General features: G+C 36.7%; 1 protein-coding gene across 3 annotated transcripts in view; it reads right to left on the bottom strand.

Annotated features, from left to right (window-relative positions):
* MBP (myelin basic protein) overlaps positions 1-14,377 on the bottom strand; it is an 83,113-nt gene that overhangs the window by 18,180 nt on the left and 50,556 nt on the right. For 2 of the 3 annotated variants that reach the window (XM_053468306.1, XM_053468304.1), the window contains exon 4: positions 5,688-6,112. In XM_053468306.1, the coding sequence (XP_053324281.1) occupies positions 5,688-6,112 (425 nt within the window). The remainder of the gene's footprint in view (positions 1-5,687; positions 6,113-14,377) is intronic. The other variant, XM_053468305.1, reaches the window with a different exon arrangement.

Raw genomic sequence — 14,377 nt, 5'->3', positions numbered from 1 at the left:
ATTCTGAGTCACAAGTTCTTGCTTATTATGATTGATTTAGATTGTGTCAAGGTCTTAAGTAGTGCTGTGCAGTTGGATTTTTCTAATGTACTAATACAATGCTTAAAGCTGAAGGGCATATATTAATGATCTGAAGTATAATATTAAGTATATCCGAAGGATGGTAGATTAGTAGGTTAACTGACCTACTCATGTTCTTAGACTTCACCCCCACAGTATTCAACCATTTTCTGTTCAGCTTAGGGTATATCAGTATAAACACAGTAAGTTGTACACATTACATTTGTAGATTTCATTATTCAAAGATATAGTTTATACATATCTTGAATAATAAATGATAAAGAATAAGCAACATTAACTGGATCCACTTTCTGCACACATTTTGCCATATACAAAGTGTCATGTAGGTAAACTTATTCTTGTTAGAGTAACGTCTGTTTCAAGATGTCTTTCTTGGCAGACCCTACCTGTTCTAATTCAGTGCAATTACTTTGTAACCATGGTATCAATAACTGCAACAAATATATATGGCTTTGTATATAATAAACTGTTGCGGGCACCAAGAGTAAAGAAAATTCTGTGAATCTGCATACTTATGTATACGGTAGAATCCTGTTTCCATCAATATAAAATTAGAATTAGTAACACTTTGAAATGAAAAAAAAGGCCAAAAAAAAGGGCTAATGTATAAACATCAAAGCTATTTTGTATTCTATAAGAATAGTTCAAAGAAAAATAAACAAAAAATCCTTCTAACTCAAACTGGCAGTGGGAATATAGATAATCAGATTACTTTTACTCTTTACAGCGCAGTGAGCAACATTTAAAGTACAAAGACATTTTGATTTATTTGTATATTTGTTTGTCAGCCCCCAAACTAATCTGTCATACACCGAACACATTAATGCTATCTATATAGAACATATTCATTTCTTTTAAGAGGCATTATGCTTTTATCACCCATGGACGTTTTTGCTTTATTTTCGCTGACAGCACCATGATGGATGATGTTTATTCTCTATTTCGATTTGATATAGACCCACAGTTATTTTTTTCTTTTATGGAGAGGTTTTTCATACTTTCATAGTATAAAATCTGAGCATTTGGTCTGAGGTTTTAAATATCAGTTTTCGTTAAAGACAGCAAACACACGGAGCTGAGTGAGGGTTTCAAATTATAAAAAGTATAATTAATTGAAATGGTATGATCCAATTAGTACACATATTTTTGCAGAGTTAAACAGTTAAAGTTTATTGTAGTAATACATACAAAGCCAAAAATAAAACACAAACAATCTTGTTAAATCATACAATACCACATATCTTATACATACATTTCTATACACATTAAGCATATAGGAGTGGCAGTTGGCATAAAGTCATTATTTTAATGTATATAATGTTAGGTTAGCAGTAGTAAATTCAATCTAAGGGTAAGTAAAACAGCCAGTGGGATCAAATGAAACATAAAACATGAACATACTATTCCGAAGACAAATGCAGAGTTTTATTCATTCATTCACTTTCTTGCCAAATGCGAATGGGACAGTAAAAATATTTAATGGGTAGTTTAGAAGTGTAACGAAAACCAAGAGTTTATACACTACCTCCATGAGAAGGTCCTATTAATGATTTTAAGATAAGTTTTAAGAGTGTTCCAACTGTGATATAAATGGAAAGAAATAACTATTGGACATCTTGTTAAAGCAAGAAGCTGTATTTACTGTACACTACAGAACAACCTATTAACCCTTGCTGAGAAAAAACGACTAAATATATCTGTGCAAGGATAAGCAATTATTCTATAGCAGTGTAACGTATGGTACCAAGCATTTAAAAGAGTCCAGCAATGCAACAGTGACTCTAGAGAATCTACACAAAAAAAGGCATTGTGGATATTTTTTCCATCAGGCACTTGTGTAAATTCTTTCGTCTATGCATGTGTACAGTATAGTGTACTTTTGTTTAAATTCATGAATTAATTTAGTTAAGTGCCCTGAGATCAGACATAAATACAGAAATTGCTTTAAGATAATCACAAACAGGCTTCAATTTCCTGAGTAAATACTGTCAGTTTGTGTTCAGCTGTTCTCAGATACATCTTATACTAAGTATAGGCTGTGATGGGCTTACAGATAAAAAATATTAACACACTTTTATAAATTTACTTAAATAAAATAATATCAATGCTTGATGTAACACTAAATCTGGAACACGGACATTTACGTAGGATTAAAAAAGTACCGTATTTGACTTGAAAAAGTACCAGTTAAGAAATATAGGTTGTTATTAATACGTGACAGTAAATCACTCATACATTTGAGCTTGACATACACAAAGCAGAAGGCATTGACAGACACTGAGATCAATTAGCTAAGGGGAGAGCTTGCAGGAGAATGGTGGTTTCAAGTCACTCACATCACTATTCATTCTGAAGGGCCAGCATTCTGGCAGGTTCCTCCAGCTAGAAAGGCTAAGGAGGCCTTGTTTAATACACAATTTAATAAGTGAGTAGACATTGAAACAATCTCACTAAATTAACTATGCATTATACGGGGTAAGTCAACCTCTTTCTGCAGCAAAAGTTCACTGGGATTGGACCTTCATCATGAATAGTGAAGTGAGGGAGTTGCAACCACAACTTGCCCAAACTCTTTCGTGAATCGACCCCATTAACTATTAATAACTTTCTATGTTTAAAAAAAAAAAAAAGTTTTACTATGTTTGTACCAAATAGTCATCTTAAAGATAACTTGAACAGTTATTACAGTGGAGTATAGGAGAAGCCTATTCCAAAATTAACTAGTAGTAGATTTATTTATTTTTAAATAAAGGCAAGGCTACAGAAATGTATAACACCTTGTTGGCATTGGGTGAGTAGATTTCTATATTATTTATGTGAAAATATTATTTTATAGATGGACAATGTTTAAGAGAAAAAAACCTATTCAGCACTATATATTTGTGTATTAGATTCGTGCCATGTAAATCATATGAAACAAATACAAGGTCTAGCTTTAATAGAATGTACGCAAATCATAGGTATGAAATGGTGTTGCACTGTAAATTAATATATTCATACAGGAACCATCAAGATTATAAATCTGTAAGAATAAACACGTTCCATATTTTTTGTCTCTACAAAACATTAGACATTTATCTCACAAATATTAAAGTAGAATTTAACAAATAAAAAAGTAACACTGTAATATGACTGCTAAATTTAGTAAGTTATAGTTCAGGAAGAACTGTAATAAAGAAAAGATACAGTTATCTAGTCCTTAGTAAAGCAGAGAGTTTAGCCGAGACAAGTACCCGTATATATGTATGTTGCATTTAGCAGTAATTTTTATTGAAAAAAGAAAATGTATTTTTATTTCATTAAAACAGATTGGAATAAGACTACAAATACCAAAGGTCTAATGAAAATAACATTCGATAGCCGTGTAACAGATTTTATCTAAACATTTAATAGAACAACCATTAAGAGTTTTCCTGCAGTAATTATTGAATAAATGGAGTCCCATTCACCTAATTGTATTGGAAACTCTGTCAATCTTGTCTCAGATTAGGAGAATGCTGGGGATTGGATAGACCTAAAAGTTGACCACTTGCATATTTTGCACTTTAGTGAAAAAAAAAACAAAAAAAAAACTATGTATCTTTTTCGCTTTAAGTGATTAAACAACATTTTAATGTAATGAAATGTTATTGAATAGTACTTGATTCCTGGCCCAAACTTTTCAGCTACATTAATGACTATGTCAAGGGCAGAAATGTTGAGCTGTCTTTTAAGAAATAACTATACTATTATCTAGGTATATGAAAGCTCTCAGGCACTACTCATACGGTATTCTTTCCTACACAAAAAGAACACATTGTAACTCTGATGATCACTTGAGGATAAAGCTACTAAAAAAGCTTTAAGAGTTATAAATACCTATTCATGTAAGTGAATGTCAATTCTAATTTGTAATAAGCAATGTATTCATCCCAAAGCCTCTGTTCACATAATGCTTTTGATTTACTTTTTTTTGCTGTGGGTGTGTGGATTTTATAAACTAGAATCTATTACATCTCTTGGAATGTTTAGGGCTCCACTGGTAATATGGAGACTAGGTGGTTGTAGGACAAGGAGTGCATTATAGTGCGTATAGTGAACAAGTGCTAGAGTTAGGAAATAGGAATTCTGGGTAACCTGGAAATATTGAATCATTAAGGTCCACATGCCACAATATAGTAGGACCGGTGACCAATATTAGAGAAATATAACCAGAGACAGATTTGCCATGGCTCCTAATTCTTTGCCATCATATACAGTTGTCTACGGATGCATCTCATCCTGGCTCCAAAACAGATCTGGCAAACTAAGGTTCTAATATTGGCTACAGTACTATGTAAACACATTGACATAACCTAGTTATACCATATGTCCACTCAACAGGTCCAGTTACAGGTCAGATCACATTTTAATGTCTGTAGACTACAACAGATATACAGAAGGAAAAGAGATGTACCCATGTAATTCTAAAAAAAATGGACAGCACCATTTCATCAAGTGTACTAACCGCTGGAGATGTAGAATAAGCATTGTTATCGTAACCAAGCTCTTAAAAGCATTAGTCTTCCCAATGTTGACCATCCATTACCCCATCTTTGAGCACCTATTGCGCACCTACACATTATGATATCAGTTCAACTTTGTTCACTAAACTGGTTAAAACCAAAATGTACTTTTTTGGCAAAATGTGGTAAACATCAAAATGATTCCACCTCCCTGCTGGCAAACTCAAGTATTTAGTATTTCTTGTTATATGTATTCCAGAAGAGGTCAACTGATTTATTAGGTTTGTAAATATAGCACATTATAATTTCACTATATAGTATATTGCTACATTTTCACTTCTGTCATTTTTGCCAGTGGAAGAGATTATAGCAAACCTACTTTGAAAGTACTATTCACTGTAGTTACTAATATTTTGCCAGCTTTTTATGGTTTTTGGCAATACAAAAACAACCGAAAATGTAAAACAATATAGCAAACCTTGTAATTGTTCGTAAAAAAGTATTCAAAGTACAATTTGGTTACCAGTTTGGGTTAAGATGTTGCCATTCTCTTGCTCACCGATTTATACATATAAAATTTTTGATACAAGAACTGTTTGACTCAAACCTGTTAAACACAAATTAGTAATTCCTCATAATATAAGGCACTGCACGACTCTGGACTAACAGAAAGTTTTTATATATTTTTATATATATCAAAGCATTCTGATTAAGCAATGTCAAATGCTTTATATAACATACAATGCAGAAAGCATGTCAGTAAAAATCACATTCGTATTTTTCATAATTATGCCAGTTTAGGACGAATATTGCCATAGCCACATCTAGCGGAGACGGCCTAACTGTACTTATATTGCATTAAAACAATACATACTAACTGTACATTGCTAATTAATTCTGCAAGACAAAACGTTCTGAGCCTTATTCACGAAACAGCAGTTGCTTTTTTGATCAATGATTCAAATGGTGGACATGAGACCAGTGTTTAATGAATGAGGCCTTAAGACTTAACAACTGCGGTTTTAACACATCTCAGAGATACACCACCTAATATACATATTTTGTCAGCTTCCCCTTTACATTTCACTGTGGTTAGTTTCTTTCCTATTCCTCAGAGCTCACCTTTCCTGATCCCTTTCTACGGACATCTCTGTCACCTCCAAAGAACCTGCCCAGTGAATCAAGAAGACCTGAGTCCCTGTGTCTTCCATGGCCATGCTTATAGTGGTCTGAGGTGCTAGCTGAAGCCATTTGCTTCGATCCGTGCCCACGAGACAGTTTCTGTGATGCCATCAAATCCGAGTCTTCCGAAGCTGTTCCACTGTCCTCCTGGATGGTTTGAAGCTCATCTGACTCACTTGGCCGATCTTTGAAGGTGTTGTCCTCCCTTCCTGGTGCATCTCGGGAAAAAAGGCGGACCAAGTGAGGGCGAGAGGCAGAGTCAGCTGGGTTGGCTTTCTTCCAATCATTCTCGGGGTCTGCTGTGCTTGTGGAGTCAGTCACCGCTGTGCCCTTCGAGGACGTGCCATTGTTCTGGTTCACATCTGCTGCAAATAATAAGTGTGAGATGTGAATGCAGGGCTGTGAAAAGAAAACAATGATGCCTTCATCTCCCTATCTTCAGTGAGCCACTTTATGCAGAGTGTGCGGAATATGCTCATTTCAGCAGAGGTTCTATGGAAAGCATAGGTTTAGGAAAATATTTGTTTTATTCCTATAAAAGTGAATTTAGTTAAATAATAATGTGTAATTAAGGTATCCAGTTAAGGAAAATATTCGTATAATAAGATGATGAATGTTATGTTCCAACAGTTTGATTATGTACATGAATTCCTTTCCGCATACCATAAAGTTACTACCACTATTGTTGATATACATTCTATCTGGAAAGCACCTCATGTTCCTCAAACTGGTAAGATTAACTGTAAAACAAAAAAATACAGACGCCTTGTAGGGCAAAGGTCTGTGGGTGTCTGAATCATCACTAGTATAAAGGCAATTACAATTTAAATTACTGAGGAATTAAGCAGTCTCTTTGTAGATGGCCTGGGGAATAATCTGCATGTTCTGAAAAACATTGTACGGAAATGTATTATAGAATGAGAAATTTCTTACAAAAGCAATAATGTATGCAATATAGTCACACCGGAGCACAAACCATGGGAATAAAGAACAAATAAGTCTGCAGGAACCGGGAGAATAAAAACAGATAAATTGTTCTTGTTATTCAGCTGCTGTGAAGCATTGTCATCAAAACAGAATGCAGAACATATTTCTTGATTTTATTGTTGACAACTTAGACAGAACAGAGTCAAGAGACGTGCAACTGGGATTCATAACACAGTTACAACTTCCAGAAGATGTAAAAAGGCTGGATTCACCACTTTTACAAAAAATGATTTAGTACAATGGTGTATCTAAGGTGCATGGGGAAAGATGTCCCAAAGATCCAATCCCCCATTATCAATGTCTTTCTTGTATGTGTGTGTGTGTGTACCATGATGCGGGTGACCCTGGTGGTGTAGCACAGGAGCAGGTCTGCACTGGCTCTTCCCGTGTTAATCTGCCATTCTGTGCATGATGTACGGTCTAGGAACATCAGGTTATGTCACGGCAACCCACAGACCAAGAGGAGGTAGTGGAAGAGAGATCAGAGGCACAAATATCCATACAGTCCTGAAAAACTACCAGTAAAAAAGGATTACAGGGGCTGTAGCTGCATGTAGCTCCAACCACTAAGATCTGGTCAAAGCTAAAAAGTAGAGCATTACAGCAACTTTCCAGGGGTCTATCGAAGTAGCAGGCAGCCCTGTGGTACCACTGCTTTACTCCCCTTGGAAGGAAGGCGGGAGTAGAGAAGGTGTTTTAAGATGAGGGGTGTGATTATTTAACCCCTTTACAAAAACTTAAATTACCCATAAATTAGTAATTGACAGTATCTATGAAACTTTTACCACATATATTAAGTAGGGGGCTATACAGCAGCTGTTGCAGAGTGTGTATAGAGGATAGATTACAGGCCCCTAGGGCCATTATCTAATTTGTAAGTGTCTAGTTGGGAAGGGGTACGAGCCCTTAAAATGCTAACTGATAGAGGGATAAGCATGTTGAATAGGAATGCATGGTAGGGGCATGGTGATAGTGGTGAGATATTTATTAAGAGGAGGCAGCTGAACATAAAAAAAAAAACATTTACAGCGGTAGGACCCCCACAAATATACGCCACACAACAATAGCACAGACATTTGGGACTGGTGCTCATTTTTTTTCCATGGCTGTTTTTTTATTCTTAATTCGCAATTGAACTTGAACTGAAATAAACAAACTAACATGTAAAAAGAAGAATATATGTTGCTACTGAGTTTGCAGACATTACGGCATCTGCGAGGAAACACATAAACTGAGAGCACGAGCACACAAAGACACGCCGCATCACGATTTAGTAAAGAGCTCACTGGGAACAGCATCCATCAGCCAAAATGATGTACGACTGATAAAACAAGACGCAAAATGGCTGTTGCCAATTATCCTATTAGAAGCGATAATTGGCTGGAAAAGAACTTTCCTTGTTAAAGCAGATAATAACCCTACAGAAAGAATGTTTCTCAAGTGACCTCTTAAAGCCGTGTAATTTTGAGATATACTTTGATATCCCAAATATTGCTGTATTTATCAGATTTACATGTTCAATCAGAATTTTAGGTCAGAAAACTGGCGATTTGGTTTCAAGACATACATTAACCCCTTAGGTGCTGGAAAGGATTAATTTACAGCAAAGTAACTGATGGCAATGCCCTGGTACACAAAGGGTAATGCAGAGTAGTGGCATTCTGTTTCACGCTAACAACCATAAGAAACATTTGACCAGAACAGACAATTAGACGATTGTATTTTTTCTTGCCTGCATTAGGCATAATGTGGCATCTTGCATACTAATACATCCCAACAGTTCTTCTTTGTTGGACAAAAATAGATTTGTGTTATCACACAAAGAATATTTATGTCACAACAGAAGTTTATTTGATATCTGTAAAAGGATAGTCTTTCGCACTGAAATATGTCTTAAAAAGCGCTCGGTCTCAACACAATCACATTAAAATGATATAGCCCTAAAATCTTTCTAGAACTTTGCTGTAGCTTGAGTTTTGACAGTGGCGCACGATCATTCCAGTATTGTTTTCTCATGGAAACCTAGAACAATGATAGATCATTAAGCTTAGATCCGAACCCTGATTCTTTTCCAAAAGACATATCTCTGCTATGCCAATTTATTTCAATGAAGTATGTCCATACGTTAACAGACTCAGTTTAATGCCAGTTTTAAAGGTTATTGTGTGTTTAGTGCAGGATGGAGTGAGCTGGCCATTCATAGTCTAATCTGTGAGGTTATGTCTGAAGGTTCACAAATATGACTATATAGATAGGACCAGGCCAGTCCTTTTTATATGGCAACTTCATTGGGGATTGCCCCTTAAAAATTATTCTGCAACTGTCCTGGAAACTCTCAACAGACCCCAACATAAGCGCTGAATATTCAAAGTGGATCATTTTATTCTGTGCATGTTTATAAGTATTGTAAAAGGCACATGCCCATGGTGTCACTGCAGCTAACAGGATGTTATTGATCTAATTTAGGGTTTCCAGCAACCCAAAAGACATACTCCATTTCCTTTGTAATGATACTACCCGTAGAATTTTTTTTTTTAATGTAGAATTAATAAGAGGAAATCGGTTTGGATGTGTCAAGACAAAACTGCATAATTTAATATGCACGGGTAAATGTGGGCAGGAAGTGGATCTGCGAAGCAATAATGATAAATAAGCCCTTTACCTATCTCACTCCTGCAACGTGCCCGGTTAATTTGAGCAGTGTTCTGGTAAATCCCAGTTTATTAATATGTCCAGGTAATGTCTTTTCAGCATTCAAGCAGAGCAGATGAGACATCGTGATGACATAATAATAAAACATAAACATTACACACCATTACCAAAGCAAGGTTATATGATAAGATTCATTTCTAGGAACTTCCCAGGTTAGGCTACCTGGAGTTCTTCTGCTTCCAGGGTACTGGCTTTGTGATTCGTGGGGCTAACCAGGCTATTGTCAGACAGCTTTAAATGATTAGGAAGGGGAATGGGCAGGGAAAAAGAGAAAAGTGACTCGGAGACCAGGGGACTGCTGGTCAAAACCAGAGAGTTCCCAGGCATCATAACATTGCAGCGTGGTGGCAACTGCATAACTAAGCTATTATAGCATGAAATCTAAGTTCAACTATTAACCCCTTTAAGGACAATGGACGGTCCCTAAACCCATCGAAAACAATGCATTTTGAGCCCGTACATGTACGGGCTTTGTCATTAAGGGGTTAAATATCTTCTCAAAGTGTAAACATGTTTTGGTTACAGGTCTAACTTTAACATTTTCCTTTGCTGGGGTTTCCCGTCTTTTCGTCTTTCTTCTCTACCCCTGTTCTAAAGCTTGCTGAATCACCCAGCTTTCACGAACAAAGAGAGAAATGTGTGTAATAAAAGTGTATAATCATGCAACTCAAATGTCAAGTAGACACTCGGTGTATCAATATGAGCCACTTCTAATACCTACATATTGTTTATATTGGCAAACAGTATAACATCAGTAAATTTGATGTGCTGAACTGTAAAAGTTAGGAACTTGGAAAAGTGACAGGTCCCCTTTAAGAAAACAAGGCATTACATTATGTGTATTAAATCTGAGATAAATCCAATCTAATGTAAGTTATTGCTATTATACATTTAGTTAATAATGCCGTAGTTAATGGCGATGTGCCTTTGTGTCCTAAACGGCATTATTCTTTTCTGTGGCTGATACCGGAAAATGGTTCATATTTTCTTATTATAACAAACTTCTATATGAATCTATCTCAGAGTTTAGTTATGTAATAATGAAAAATGGAATGACTTCATTCTCCCAGCTGGAGCCCTTCACATTAATGTAATTTGTCTTCAGCTACCCTTTGAAGGACTGAGTCGCTCCCCACGGATAGGGAAAGAAATCTCTTAACGTTCCTCCATCACACTGTGCCCTTTTGATGCATTCTTACTTGCAACAGCTTTAATAAGCAACACGATGAGCCACTAATGACTGTCTTAGTGTCATCCTAAATGTGAGTTTTACTTCCCAGTTAATGATAAGATATTTATCACATATTGAGGTCTAGTAAATCCAAAGATGAATTTCACCTAATTGCCCCCTCATGTTACAGTGACCCCTGGGGCACAACAGGGGATCATGGAAAAATGGTTCAAAGTATTGAATGTTACTATATTCCCAGGGAATATAATATTAATAAGATAAAGAGAAGTAACATTTTTACAATAGGTAACTCGCCTTTTATATATATATATAGGGTTGCCAAGTAGGCAGTATTTTATTGGGTTGTTAATTTTGTCAAGTGTGTATGTTAGTGTATGAGCATGTGTCTTAGAGTTAAATGTCTGCGTACTAGTGTGTCTGGGTGTGTTAGAGTCTGGATGTGTATGTTAGTGTGAATATCTAGGCTTGATAATGCAAGTGTCTGCGGTGCCTGGGTTACTTTTGAATGTCTAATTGTGTTAGTGTGAGTGTCTGAGTATATCAGTGTGTGTATGTTAGTGAATGTGCATGTGTGCTAGTGTTCAGTGCATCTGGGTGTGCTAGTTTAAGAGTCTCTGTGTGTGCGTCTGGTTGTGTTAATGTAAATAGTTGTGTTAGTGGCTGGATGTGTATGTTAGTATGGGTGCCTGTGTGTGTTAGTGTAAGTGTCTGTGCTTGTGTGTTAGTGTGATTGTCTGGGTGTGTCTGTTAGAGTGAGAGCCCTTCCCGAGATCAAGCTCAGGATTCTCCCCTACCCTCACTCATCCTATGTTGCTACAGACTTGGAACTGGTCTCTGCTCCCTGGCCTTTTTGCCTAGTTGCTGTTCTTCCCTGCTCCATGTATATCCCTGCCATCAAAGCTTTCAGCTTGGCTTGGTGATGTAAGAGTAACCACCAGCAATATATATCCGTGACAATCTATACTGATTTAGCAGCTACCAAATATTTTTATAGTGTCACTGACAGGCTTGAATCATCTCAGCCCCCCATTTTTTTCCTGACACTCATAAAAGGTCACAGCTTCCAGTATAAATGTCAATGTGTTTGCTAAAAGGTTGCTATATTTTAAAGCCCATTATTTTGGAAACAGAAATAAAAGTGTTTTGGCACCTTCAGTGCTGGTGCTCTTGTGATTTTCTTTTGATGGCTCCAAACACTTTTACAACTAAACCAACTGAAAATGTATTCCACAGCTTTTTTGAAAAAGTAGGACTAACATAAAAGCCACCCGGGATCTTTAAGAAGCATGTGCTATTAACCCCTTGATTTCAGAGGGATTACACATTGAATGTTACTCTGGTAACCATCAGTGATTTTGCTTTGCTTTTGTTATATATATATATATATATATATATATTCATTTAGGCCAAACATTTTTTTTAAATAAAAAATAAAACTGTTTCATAGCTGTTAATACATAAGATGTTAACGGGACACTACAGCCATCAAATGCACTTTAATGCACAATATAGCTCAGGGTTTATTTAGATTTGAAATTGTTTCCCTTTTGCCCACCCCTAGCCATTTTCGGTGCAAGAGAGGGGTTCAGCCACCTGGTCTACTTATCGCCAGTGCAAATATCGTGCGCAGGGGGCCTAATGAGCTCCCTTTGGTGCATGCAAGGATAGTGCTCAAATGCACCAATTAATTTCCGTTGGAGTGCCTTCCTGCCAATGATTGGCTGCTTGAAGCAGCCAGTCAATAGTTAGAATCAACTGATCACAGAGAGTGCAGAGACCTACAGCTTCTACTTTGTGATTCTTTTCATTTTTTTTGTTTTTAAAGGATGCATATTAAAGTACAGGTCATCCACAGGTTAAAATGGATGTCATCATAACACTATCCAATTAAACAGCATCTATCAAAACAAAACAGTATCATATCATGTGTAAGCAGAATATATAATAGGTTTAAGTGTCTGTTTAACTTGGGTATAAGTGCAAACTCAGAAGTGTCTCTAATTAAAACTTTTTGGTTTAGGGCATGGATACTATAATTTATAATATTTATAATATAATGTCAGTGACCTGTTCTGGATCTTGACAGAATTTTAACTCACTTAAATTTCAACACTGGATGGGTTGGCTGTCAGCGCTATTTACCAAGGGTGCAGCCCACATAGCTCTCCATGAAAACAGCGTGGGTCCAAAACCTGAAGTAAATCGCCCTTACTTTTTAGTACACTTCTAGCTGTGTTTGGATCTGCCTAGAATGAAGCCGAAAAACATAAAGGGCTATGGTTTACAACTGGTGGGATTTGCTATGACAAAAATTCTAAAGCTATGAAAGGAATGTGGCCTTTGTCCAAAACAGCCTGCAGATCTTCTTTTCCCAATTGTTAAATTAATGGATTCTATCAGCCCACCGAGCCACAATCATAATGTCTCTTTTGTGTTCCAAAAGCATATATTTTTCCCGGGACACAAAATATAATACACAGAGAGGTCAGTCAGAAATGGAAAACCACCAGAAAAGCAAGATGTACTAAGTTGTAATTCTAAAACACACTTTAGATTTTTGATGACCTTGTTGTTGTAACATATACCACTTCATGAAGTTTTGCGCCTGGGAATTTGAGAATTTCTTGACCTTTAAATGACATTACAGTCTCACACTGAGACACAATTTATGTACAGCTTTATTAAATCATTTTCTCAAAGCAACTTTTTTGGTTTTCTAAGATAGGGTGACTTCTGTTACTAGACTTGGGCGCCGGGCCAACTCTTCGTGTTCGTCTTCGTGGGGAAAAAAATATTCGTCTTTGTTTTTTGCCATTTTTTTTTTAGAAGGGGTTAATACCGAGTTAACACGGTACGCACTACACAGCAGCTTTGGCACCAGGATTTTAAAGGTCCGTATGAGCAACTCTATTGGTCACTCGTACAGACCTTTAACTCCTGACGCGGAACTTGGCCTGGGGAGACCATTGGCCTCCCCTCTCCAGGAGTTAAAGGTATGTACGAGTGACTCTATTGGTCACCGGCAGGGAGCTCCTCTGGCATCAACCAATTGGAAACGAGCTGAGTTAAGAATAATAGTGAGGATTTAGTGTCAATGCGGAATGCAAAACCCCAACAAGAACTGCAGACCATATATAACCATGTACTGTGAACCCAATCACACGTAATTTGTTATGTTTTGGCTTACTGGATATGTGCAACTCCTTACTATGGAAGCTTGTCCTCATGTTTCAAAGTGTAGTGCATTCAAGATCAGTATCTCAACCGCAGGGCTCTAGTGCCTCTTCTCAAGTTTGCACCATATTTATTTGTCGATTTGCACTAAATAAACACCTAGGATCGGAACTAGGGAACAGACTTTAAGGTCTTAGGTGAATTTGGTTAGGGCAGTGGTAGGCTTTAAGGAGCTGTATTTCTAGTGTCGCCTAAAGTTGCTTTGTTCAATCTAACTAAGCACCATTTGGACTACATGGCCCATGGTGTGTTACAAGAGACTGATTCTTTGCTGCAATCCAACCTGCATTTCTCCAAATCAGAAAGTGTTTTGCCCCAGGCACAAAGCAAACCATTTAGAATACTCTGGAATGCTTTTAGTTTGAATATAACGTTATATATTAATAACTATTAGTGAAGGACTGCAGGGTACACGTCATCTCACGCTGTCCAGACAAATGAAAGAACAAATAGCCGATCAAAACAAAATCTAGAAATTGTAGATAGGTTTAAACTCATTTAACAC

Source organism: Spea bombifrons, chromosome 5 (genome assembly GCF_027358695.1).
Source record: "Spea bombifrons isolate aSpeBom1 chromosome 5, aSpeBom1.2.pri, whole genome shotgun sequence".
NCBI classification, from domain to species: Eukaryota; Metazoa; Chordata; class Amphibia; order Anura; family Pelobatidae; genus Spea; species Spea bombifrons.
Note: the sequence above shows the minus strand (reverse complement) of the source record. Positions and strands in the feature narration are given on the sequence as shown.